At 36.5% G+C, this 12,651-nt stretch overlaps 1 protein-coding gene across 2 annotated transcripts; it reads right to left on the reverse strand.

Annotated features, from left to right (window-relative positions):
- Positions 1–930: 930 nt before the first annotated feature.
- On the reverse strand, positions 931–8,145 carry LOC149821795 (uncharacterized). Of its 2 annotated transcripts, none has more exons than XM_089981054.1 (5): positions 7,656–8,145; positions 4,303–7,263; positions 2,797–2,850; positions 2,212–2,546; positions 931–1,606 (listed from the first exon to the last, which is right to left on the reverse strand). In XM_089981054.1, exons 1-4 carry the CDS (start codon positions 8,118–8,120, stop codon positions 2,307–2,309), a joined length of 3,720 nt encoding a protein of 1,239 aa, XP_089837180.1. In that variant the 5' UTR covers positions 8,121–8,145; the 3' UTR covers positions 931–1,606; positions 2,212–2,306. The 2 variants fall into 2 exon arrangements, with proteins under 2 accessions (XP_089837180.1, XP_089837181.1); XM_089981055.1 differs by having other exon boundaries at positions 4,303–7,085; positions 7,656–7,790.
- Between the last annotated feature and the right edge of the window lie 4,506 nt (positions 8,146–12,651).

The following is a 12,651-nucleotide window of genomic DNA, read 5'->3' on the forward strand; positions in this document are numbered from 1 at the left end:
TTACACTTACTAGTTAATATGTTATGTATATGTTTTTTATGCATCCTTCTCTTTTGTATATATATTTTATTCAATCTTCTTTTTATATATTGCACTTAAAATAGATATTATACATAAAATATAATTTTTTATCTATGTCAGCTCTCCCGAGCCGCTATACAAGCTCTCCCGAGTTGTGTGGATTAACTTGTATTCGAGCTCAACTCGTTTAAGTTAAACAAGGTGCTCATGGCTCACCTTGACAACTATATGAACCAATGACTAACTAGATCGTGACAAGCCAAATCGAGCGAGTCACAACCTCCTCTGTTCATTTACCAGCCCTAAGGACAACAGCCACCAACCAAGCTGAATGTCACAATCTTTGAAAGCCACTGATGCATTTCACCTGACTCATCAAATTGTTGGTCAAGCTTCTCTAAAAAAAAATTGTTGGTCAAGCATTTGCCTCATGCCAACTTTAATGTTAGAGAAAGAGAGAGATGCATGTAGAATAATTGACAAGGCCATGTGCAGCATCGGTGGACCATCAAATACAACATTACAAGTTAGCAAAACTTATATTAAAAGCACACGAGCCCTGCTTGAGCCGATCGACATTGGTCTGTTCAAGCTTGGCTTATCAACACAGACATGTTTGAGCTTTGGCTCGAGTTCAACAACCTGAGTATACGCCAGTATTATTTGAGGTTCTTTCAAGAGAAACCAAAATTTCAAAACATCACAAGACTTTCCCTCTGCAATTTTCCCAAGACCAAGACTTGTGAGATTGTTCCAAACCAACACGTAGCAATAGAGGAACCAAAACTAATGCATACAGCAATACAAAAACAACCTTCATGCTGTCTGAAATTGCAGATATTGTGCATGATCCGCTCCATAAGATCATACCTCACCCTCTCTAAGCACAGTATTTTAACTTTGTTTTCCTAAAATTACCCTTTTAAAATTCTTTTATAACAAAAAAAAAACTAACATACTTTAAACTTGGTCATTCTGGAACTGTCAATTTACTCCAGTAATCAAGCTAACTTACTACCGCACGGGATTCATGGCTCATGGTTTGGAAGATGTCCACTAGCCAAACAGTTTGTATTCACAAGCATTCTTCTGCAACTAACTAGGGGCTTTCTGATTTTTGATTTACAACGAGCATGGACAGTCACCAGCTGTAGCTGAACTGGAGAATTTAGCCTGCACTTGTCCAGCTAGGACTGCTCTTATTTTGTAGGGCAAATAGTAACAGCTCATCGGAGTTCCATCAATCTAGAACATGGTCAAGCTCCTGAAGTTTGTGCAGTGTGCTGCTTCAATCATGGTCAAGTCAGCATATCCATGATTAAGCTAGGTGAGCCATTGAACAGTATTGCACATAACATCAGACCTTCATATATGGACAGCCTCTTTTACCTTAGCCTAGCAGGAGCATCTGAAGGGAATTAACGTCAAGACCCCTCGGTTAAGATCACATCGACTTCAAATAATCCAGCTATCTCATCTGACCCTCTAAATTGATTGCTCACTTGGGAGTCTAAACATGCCATATTCCATCCAACTTTTCCATTCTGCATATCCCTTTGCAACAATCTCGCTATCCAATCATTAGCTGCAGCACCATTAGAAAGTGAAAACAAATAAGCATCATTCACCACTATATGATAATTTGCACGAACAAAACAATCATGTGTCATGTTATGATCTTTGGATGAGGAAGTGCAAAAGCTAAATGCTCATGCTCCTAGCTACAATAATGAAATATGTCAAATAACCATTTCAAGTCCCAACAAAACAAAGGAGGAGATTCAGACAAAAGTATATATTTTTCAGCACCAAAATGAAATTTATGTAGTATCATTCTGTCAATGACAACAACGATAAATACATAATTTCTGGGCAATGGAAATTCATAGGTATAGGAAGAAGCCTCATCAAATAGAGATTTTTTCTTTCAGCAACACTAACTACTAGTTATTTAGATATATTCCTGCACTGATAGTATTTCGTTCAAAGTCGGTAAAATCACAATAAACTCTCCAATATGGAAGCAAGACAACACATGAAAATGAGTAAAAGATTCAAGGCTTTCAAGGAAATTTCCTTTTGCAAACATTTTCATATATCTTTTTTTAATGACAGAAGACAAAAACATATTTCTGAGACATGGCTAGAGAATAGACAGAAATGAGAATGAGAAAGAATTTCAATACTCACTTGAAGCTGACATCGAGCTGTAACTCACCATGGTCCCCCAGATGATTAGCATGGTTCCTTGATGCATTGAATTCTGACTTGATGAAGCATCCCTTCTATAGATTATTTCCCTTTGACACAACCTGCAACACTGTGCCCTTAACAATCCATGCAGTGGATTCAGGCTGATGTTCGAGTGGTTTTAGTGGATGACAGCCACCATCATTGAGTTGCACACCATAGACAAATGGCAGTCTTAATGTTAAAAAACTTTCAGGTGGCAAGATAATTTGGGAACCAAGGTTAAAACGTGATTGGCTTTCACGATCATGAACTGATGCAGGAAGCAAAGATTCCTAAAAACCCAATCCATGAAACACAAATAGCTATCAGTACCAAGACTGAAACTCGAACTTAGAACAAAATGGAAAATAATATTCTCCAGTACTATCAGTTGCACAGTTCATTCAGTCAGTAAACAATTTATAAAAGTTCCTGCAGCTTCCTGCTAAGGAACAAACACGAGACTCTTCAGTTAAGGATTACCTTATCAACTATCACAAAAGCTAGTTCTTATCAAAGGAACATGAATAAAGTGTTGCATACCTCAAATTGCACAATTGGGCAGGTAGATAACACTGTGGGAAATGGTGGTGTAACCTACACAAAACAAACCTATAAATGGAAACCAGTCTAAATGTAAACAAGGAATTTAATGTCATAAAAATATAAGATTTCTCATAAGCCAGGACAACAAGAAACCAGATTATTTTAACTCAGGAATCTGTATACAAATATACAAGGCAATGTTAAGCACAGAACTATTGGCAGAATGATATTGATAAAAGGAATCCTGTGTAAGAGATAAACATGAAATGGAATCTGAACTGCTGTCTAGGCAACGGGCATGTGATGTAGCTCACCAGAAAACAAACAAATAAACATGTCAACTGTTCAGCTCTCTCTCTCATAACTTCAGCTCAAATTTCATATGGTTGCTATCATGGAAAATGGTATCCTTTCCCTTGTAGAGAAAATATTAAATGCATAATTCTCATCCATGCCACATTGTTGGCAATTTTCCCTGTTAAAAATCTTTGAAAATTACTATTAAAGAGTGAACATCCTTATTTTCCAAATAATTTCAAGCATCTCAATCATTAGTCGGGATGTGTGTGTGTGTGGGGTGGGGTGCTGGGGAAGGCAACTTGGCCGCCTTCTCATAGTTTCAACATGATCTAAAGAAAATGGAACTGAAAAAGTGAAACCTTCAAAACATTTAATCTTCATTCTTGGCATCAAAAGACAGTTGAAGACATGGGAAAGAGCTCTATTCCTGGGCCTTGTTGAATAGGTTTTTGTGAAGAGCATAACAGAATCCATTATTGCAACTACAGCCCATTGAATCAAAGCGGAAATTGATGATGTCATAGATCAATAAATGGGAGAGAGACCATCAATCTTGACATCGTCTGTTGATTGAGAGGCAAATAAGAATAAGAAAGGTCACCAAATACACAAAAAAGAACATTTCAGGTCAAATTATTGACTATGTAAAAGCGAGTGTTTTCTATTGCTTAGAAAAAGGGGAAAAGGAAATCGTGTAACTTACGTGTTCTGTTCTTTCACAAGGAAAAAGAAAGAAAAGAAACAAAAATGAGAAAAAATCAAGTACAAGTTTACTTTCATTTCTACATGCTTTGACCACCCACAAAATGCAGTATTAGAAGCAACTTTGAGAAGGCACTTGCATTGACCAAAAACAACTAATATGATGATGATGATGAAGAAGATGATTTGCAAGAAGCCTCCCAAGCCAAATAAGATCAGCAGTGATAAAGCATAGCATCACACATAACCTCAAAAAAAACTGTGGAAACATGAGGTTGCATCCTCTAGTAATAAGATGTGAGAATCACATAGGAATAAAAAAGCCTATGAAATAAAATGGCGAAACATATCTAACAATCCAAACAATTATATTCATGCAGTAATGATATGCAAGCACTTCACTACCTAAATAAATGTTTGTCATGCATCAGCAAATAAGAAACATCCAGCCAACAAAGTAGGCATACATGCTTGCACAAGACATTCTCAAGAGAATAATACCAGAAAAATGCGTTGAAGTTGTGAAATTGTGCTTGCAAACTTCACATCTGAGTGCTTTTTTGGCTTAGCCACTCGGCAGTATGGACAGTTCATATATATCGGCAAATTTGTGTTCAAAAGAGTAGATCCTTCACTGCCATCATTGAGAATGACATGTTGAAGACACTCATCATAGTCCTTCCAAACTCTGGGAAGTGTTGCATGCACCATAAAAGGTTGGCCCTGTTCCTTTTGTTGGTCATTGTCCAAAACTGACTCCTTTGACCTATTTACAGAAAGCTTTTCTGCTCCTGCTGTGTGTGGATCAACTTTTTCTTGTTTCTGAACCCTCCCCTGCTTTATAGCTTGTCCAGATTGGTTGTGTGAGTTTTCTACAGAAGAGGTTTGAGCATCATCAGCTGATGAATATGGAGAACCAAATCCTTCTAAATGTTCTGTGGATAGTAAAAAACGGTGTCCATAGGAGCATTCATGCTCCAAACCAACATAGACTATTGCATGTTTTAAAGGGGTGGTAGGCTGGACCTTTTTACTGCCATTCAATATAACTGGCACCACATTGCTTCCTATCTGTAAAAATGGACTGCCTTCCATCTGGTAGGTACTACCAATACTTTGTGAATTTTCCTGAACCAAGTTTTCATTCTGTTTTAAATTCCTCTGACTCCCACCAATTGCAGGGCTTCCACCTTCTTTCTGAAACTTCTCAACACTTTGTTTGATACTCTTCTCTGCACCTATTAGTGACTGTTTCCTTTGTTGAAGAGGAGGAAATGCTGAATCTTGATCCAATGGACCAGTAATTGCTGCTGTAAAAGGTTTCTTCATCTCAAGAGTTGGAAGTCCTCTACCAAAGCTGATCCTCTGATCACCTGAGGAAATGTTGCCCACCCCTTTCTTTTGAGCTTCTGTGGGTAACGGCATATTGGTAGCCATTTCAGGAACCGATTGAATCTTGGCATCTGATTTTGTGATTGAAGTAAGTGATCCTTTCCTTGTGTTTCCGATTGAAAACCCATTTGTATGACCTTGCTTAAAAGGAACTACTGTACACATTGACAGAAACTTCCTTTTTTTGCAGAATCCACTTTGGAGCAAACCCTTTGTAGGTTCATAATATCTACTACCTCCCAGGCGAATAAGATTCCATGCTGAAGCTTTGACAGGTCCACCATCCTCAACAGTGGGTAGAGCAAGTGAAGGAAGCATATTTTCACAATCTGGAAACTGATTGAAAGTAAAATTGGCACTCTCAAAATCAAAAGGATCGTCACGAATACGCCTTGAACGGCCACAGGCACAGGCATGAAGAAAAACATAATCACTGCAATGTTTCTTGACAGAAGCATCTGAGGTTGCACCCACATCAAGCTCAATACTTGAATTTCTAGATAAACCGTGGCCTTTATGCTCAACATCATGCTTCTGGTGCATGCATAATTTTCCAGTTAAACTGATTGCATCACAAAGCCGCCTCCCGGATTTCCAGATGGAATCACATTCTTTTTTCAGTTTTTCTGAAAACATTTGAACAGCTGAGCCCTTCACCATTGAAAAGAATGCACGTAAGGCCTTCTCTAGATACTCCTCATGTACTGTAGTTGGATAACAAGGTGGCAATCCTTCCATATAAACCTGTGTAGCAGCTGGAAGAGCCTTTTGGCACCATTCAATTGAAAATTTCATGTTCAGACCCTTACCACTTTCCAGACACGATATAGCAGCTTGAATTGCATCCGTCCCACAGGAAGAAACTCCACTCCTATTTATCTGGGTAGGCTTACTTAGGCTACCTCCTGATCGATCAGATTCCATAGCAAAGTCCTCCTTTTCCTTCACAAGCCCATGCTTCATAGATACTAATGCATCGAGAAGAAGCTGAGTTGCAGACATCCAGTTCTCAAGACTTGGGAGTTCAGGAGGATTGCAAATCGGCTTTGCTGAACCACCACTAACACCAATGCTACTGCCTCCAGATGCAGCAGAAGCAGCTGCTGCAGCAGCAGCAACAGCCACCATGCCAACACCAGCAGCAGAACCACTACTTGGATTTGTAGACAACCCTCCTCTGCCTCTAAGAATATCACATTGCCTGTATATAAATTCCCTAATCAATTGAGCATCCTCCTTAGAACCATTCTGGCTATTATTCTCAACGTGAAGGACATCCAAGGAAGCATTTCCGTTCAAGATCTCTTCAACGAGACCCGTGACAAAATTCAGAGACTCTCCTTTATGGTTTGTAGATCGGTCTAAAAGAGCTACCGCTCGTGTAGCATCAAGAGAGAACAATGCACCTCCGATGCCAGCTCCAGAACCCACAGTTCCCATACCTCGTGAACCCATGCTGGAGCCAGAATGGCCGCCTTCTGTGGCACCCCCATTCAATGTTCTACACTTCTTAACCAAGAACCGGATCTGAGCTTCAAGAGATGACTGTAATTTCTTCCTGAAACCACCTTCATTCTTATTTACCGGGCGAGATAACATGACAACAGAGTTTGAAGAATTTGAAGACACATTGCCCCTCAGTAACCCAACAGGCCCACCAGATTGATTGGCAGAAGACAACTCATCTATCTGATCCCCAGCTTGCAATCCTGAACTCACACTGTCTGTGAAATCATCGACAAAGATGAAAAGAATAACGGGCGTACATTGCCCGGGAAACAACGATGAGTAAGAGCCTGACATGAGAGAAATTGAAGATGGATGTCGGCTCCCCATTGCCCCACCTCTGCTTGGGGACTTGTTAGAGGAGATGGTTCCCGAATTTGGTTGTCCTGATGATGACAACAGAGACGAAGATGAGGAAGAAGACTTGGACGTTGTCAACGATGTAACTTGCGATTTCACAAATGGACTCAATGCGTGTTTGGCAGATTGAAGCAGTCGGAATTTCTTCAACAAATTCGTATCGAAGTGTGACCCTTCGTGTAGAAACATGATAACATGACAGACCTGTCATCGCATTTTTTATAAACACTAAAAAACTCGAAACCCCAACAAGAAAATCAAACAAATTGTTCCATTATAAACTCTAAGAAGACGCTGAGTAGCATCAAAACCTAATTGGTTTCAATAAAACACTACTTAGCACGATTTCGACAACACCCATCGTTCAAAACCATGACTTTCTTCACAATCACTAAAACTGGAAACCCTAACAAGAAAATCAAACAAACTGGTTCATCATCAACTCTAAGCACGTTCAGCACCAACAAAAACTCACGTTTCTACTACAAAACTATTTGTTAACACGATTTCAACGACACCCGTCGTTCAAAACCACGATTTTCATGAACGCCCAATATTCAAAACTCAAAATTGAAATAGAGGAGTAGGAGACCAACCAAGAACAAAGCGAGAATCCCACGAAGGTCATCGGAATCGCATTCCTCGAAGGAAGAATCACTCGCATAGAGCCGCCGAGATGTCGCGAGTAGCAAGAAGACGATCCCCTTCTCCTCGTCGAAGTAGTAGCTGATCCTCCTGCCCCGAAACCAATCAGAAATCGACACCCCACGATTCTTCTTACCGTTTCTGAGGTTGGCATGGATATCTTCATCCTGTTTACCGGAGCCGAAGATGTTGGCATCGAGAATTCGGTTGATTAACTGCGTTGCCTCATCTGGGTCTCGACCGATGACGCCTATAACGATGACACCATCGTTGTTTGGGGGAGAAGATGAGGAGATGGGGAGGGTGGGGTGAGAAGGCAGAGACTGGGAAGCAGAGGCTGAGGAGGTCGAAGAGAAAGAGGAGGAATGGGGTGGCCTCACCAACACACGCAAGGGAGAGGAACCAGGGTGCTCCATAAGAGGAGAGCACGCTAACGAATAACGATATGCTGGTGCCTCCCCTTGGGTTGTGAATAAAACCAGCGAAACGTTTAAAACGGAAAAATAACGGATGATAAATTTATCGTGAGATGTTAAAAGTTTTTATTTTTCCCGTGTTTTTTATCGCGAAATATTGTTGAATTCATGTTTTTCACGACATTTAAACGAGAATATCCATGACGTTTTACGTATAAACTAACAACCTAACATATAACGTTGTTTTGAAATTTTTTCACAATATCGCCCATATTTGTCCGCACCATTTGTGTCATTGTGTCTGTAAATCTTCTTGGCTTTTTGGATCGAGGTCACAATTCTTGGTAGATAACCGATTAGGTTTCACTCATCCCCAATGTCATCCTTATCTTCACACCCTTTCTTTTCTTGGGATTTTATTTTATTTTTTTACTCGAAGAAACCGCTCCAAGCACATAGACCTAGCCTTGCTCAAAGGCTTGGCGTGACAGCCATGGGATTTGAACCTAGACTGCTCATCAAATGGTCTAGGCCCCATCCCACTAAGCCAAACCTCTTGGGTCTCTTTCTTGGGATTTTGATAATGCAAGCTATTTTGATCAAATCGGACTCCACCCATGTCATCTACATCATTCATTAAGTGAAGACCGACATTTATAAATCGTTGAAATCCAACTTATGTGCAAGATTATTTGGTGATTCAAAAATCAATGGCTGGCAATACACAAAATTTTGTGGTTTAAAAAATCATGTTTTTTTCTTGAAAAATATGAAACAAACCACATTCTTATCATGTTGAATCTATCTATAGGGTCAAAAAAAAAAGCTATAGAGAAAGCTGGGGTTAGACAGACTCCTACCATTTATACAACCATATCATTTGGGGTTTGAACTTGCAATGTCCCAACACAAGGTGACATGCACTAATTGCTCCGGCTAGACAAGCAAAATTGTAAAAACCTTGATTTTTGAGTATTATCTTTTTAAAATAAATTCGAACATTTAGGGCTAGCAAACCCTGTTTTCGAGGATGAGAATGGATTTGTAATGAAGTTTTGATGAATTTTGACTTTTATTTCATCAAATTCGAGCTTGAATTGATTTTGAAACACTCTCGTTAAGTTTTGGGGGCAATTCGAGTAAATTCGAAGTCTTGTAGGGATATTTTTTATCCTGAGGGACATAATTGTCGCAACCTAGGTTGACCAACCAAGTCAATTGCATGAGACCCATATTGGTCTCATACACTTTGACTAGCTTTGATTAAGGTAGGTTTTTGAATTAGTTTTGTAGAGTGAGGTGATTTGAAAAGAAGGAGATAGGTTTTAAAGAGAGGTAGACGTTTTCAAAACCACCTCACCTAAGACCAATGCATGCAGAGCTTGGTCTGCATGCATTGGTCCCTCTAAAGGTCATGCAGTGAGCTCATTATGAGCCCACTTGAAAGAAGAGAACCCCTTTTGTCACCCATCTAGTACATTAAAAAAAATTAGAGAAAAAATACAAGAAAATTTAATGTAAATAGAGTAGCATAACTCACATCTTCTTGGACCAATGCATGCATAGCTTAGTTTGCATGCAACAGTTGGCTGCTACTCCTATTTGAAAGTAGAGGCCTTGCCGTCCAAGCTGACCGATTCAAAAAAATATAATTAAGAATGAAAAAAATGCAAAAAAAGTCAGAGAATATGATTAAGAGAGGCATCTTTAATTTAGAGAGAAAAAAAAAGGAGGGGATCGTCGATCTCTCTCTCTCTCTCTCTCTCTCTCTACACACACAACCATGTTTTGGTTGGCTTTGGAGCTTTGGATTTTTGGGTTGTACCACTTACCTTTTCAACTATATTTTGGTGTAGTTGTGGAGGCCAGACCAGCTCAATGAAGATTTTTGAAGTTTTTGGAGACACCCTGCCTAGGGGTGAAGGACAAGTAGACCCGGATAGGTCTGGCCTTCTGTCTCAATTTTTTCTTGTATTTTCTCATTTGTATGAGATATATTTTTTTATTTTCTTTTTTCTTTTTGTTGTTTTGTGTTTGGAACGGTCTTAAGGAGGAGAAACGTCGTAGAACCAAGCTTGAAGATGAGTTTTTCAGTGCCTAGGGATTGCGCCTTTTGGATTTTGCAAACCAATATTGGTGTCGACCTCTTCTATGCAGTAGTCACATGTGTTAGGCCCAATTTGAGTGAATTTGTCAAAAAAATGATGGCTTCAAACATTGTTAAGTGTGGATATTTTGTTCTATTTTTTTATATGACATGCTAAATAAAATCTAAAAAAAAAGAAAACAAAAAAAAAGTGTTAAATATACATTATATATATATATATATTGCCTTTCACAGTTTTGAGCTAGTTTTAACTTTAGAAACCAACATTTTCTTTAGTATTAAATTTTGGTTTCTCTTGTATGTAACTTGAATATATATATATATATATATATATATATATATATATATATAGATATAGATATAGATATATATAAGTATAGATTTTTTTTTAACCAAGTCTACCAGTTTTGAGTTTGGGTTTTAGTAACCAAGCTACTCGGTTTTTTATTTGTAGAAACCAAATTATATGGTTGGTGTTTTGTTAAAAAAAAACACATTATGAATTTGGTTTGTTTTGAATATATATATATATATATATATATATATATATATATATATATATATATATATATATATATATATATATATATATATGTATTAGGTTTCATTTTTAGAAACCGAGCTATTCAGCTTTGAGTTTGAAACCGAGAAGCACCGTTTCGAATGTTGATTTGTGGAAACTGGTTTTGAGTTATAATTTTTTTTTAAAATCGGTTTTAGAGTTTTATTGTAATATATATATATATATATATATATATATATATATATATATATATATATATATGGTTTTAGAAACCCATTTTGATTTTTTTAAATCAGTTTTGTGTTTGATTTTAGAAACCAGTTTTGGTGGATTTTAGAAAACTAGTTTGAGTTTTTGGGTTTTTTTTTTAAACCGGTTTGGGTTAAGTGGATGTTCTTTTAATTCATAAAAAAAAAATTTAACGTATACATATAGGCATGTGATTTTTGTTCTAGCGTGAATGAATGTTCTTTTAATTCATAAAAAAATGTTTTAATGTATACATATAAGCCTGCAATTTCTGTATTGGCATGAATGAATGTTTTTTTAATTCATAAAATTTATTTGGTTCATAAGTATTTTGATGAAATGAATTGGCTCTTGTTCATTTGTGCCTAAATATATATAATGCAGTCATATTAATATGAATAACCCATGTTCATTTTGTTTTAAAAATATAATGTTGTCATGTCAATATGAACAATCCCATTCGTTTGTGTTTAAATAAAATTTTTATCACAATCTCATGAACAACATTGTTTCTTTGTGTTTAAATCAAGTTGTTGTCATGTTAATATGAACAACCCTATTCATTTGTTCTTAAACTAGTCGTTGCCATGATAATATGAACAACCTTGTTCATTTGTTCTTAAACTAGATGTTGTCATAATATTAACAACATTGTGCATATGCAATATGATTTTTTTTTGTGAATTTGTTGTCATATTATAACAGTAATGCACATGAATTTAAATCATATGAGTTGTTGTCATAGTATAGGCAACACTTGTCTAGATATGCATTTTATGAATTGTTGTCTAATGACTTTTTATCTATAAGGTATTGTCATAAATATGATCAGCACTTGCATATAAAATTTTTATTTCAAGTGGTTGTCAAATATGAACAACCCTGTTAATATACATTACAAATTTGTGTGAACAACCTGCTATATGCGTTTTTATGTAATGACTGCTCATGTTCATATATATATTTAAAATAACAACCTGCTATATGCATTTTTATGTAATGAATACTCATGTTCATATATATATTTAAAGTAAATTTCTGTCATGTATGAATAGCCCATACTCATGTACATTTGAAATAAAATTTTATGTTACAATTAGTTGTCACTTTGCTCATGTGCATTATAAAAAAATAAAACTTTTATTGGCCTATTAAATTTGAATGTTAGTTATGCCATAAAGAAAAAAAAATGTTTTGACCTCTCACTAGTGTGTTTTGAATATGGTCAAGAAAAAGTTTTAATTTAATATTCAATTAATATATTTTGAAATCTAGACATAGACATATATATGTTGGATGATATGAGGATTTATGAGAAAGAAGATTCAGTTTAAAATATATATATATATATATATGTATGTTTAAAATAATTTATTTTATATACATATTAAGTAAATTTTGAAATAAGAGTTTATGTAGTTCCTTATGGATTCTAAAAAAAGAAAAAAATGAACATTAACAATATATATATATATATATATATATATATATATATGCACAAGAATCAAATCCAGTGTGTAGAATGTGAGTGAGTATAGTTGCTCTTGAATTAGGTAGAACCTCGTATACGCGGGTGTTAGTAGGTCACGTATATATATTCATGCACCTCATGTGGTTAATTAAAAAAGAAAAGAAAAAGTGAAAACTAAAAA

Source organism: Nuphar pumila, chromosome 11 (genome assembly GCF_984573655.1).
Source record: "Nuphar pumila chromosome 11, dmNupPumi1.hap1.1, whole genome shotgun sequence".
Lineage (NCBI taxonomy): Eukaryota > Viridiplantae > Streptophyta > Magnoliopsida > Nymphaeales > Nymphaeaceae > Nuphar > Nuphar pumila.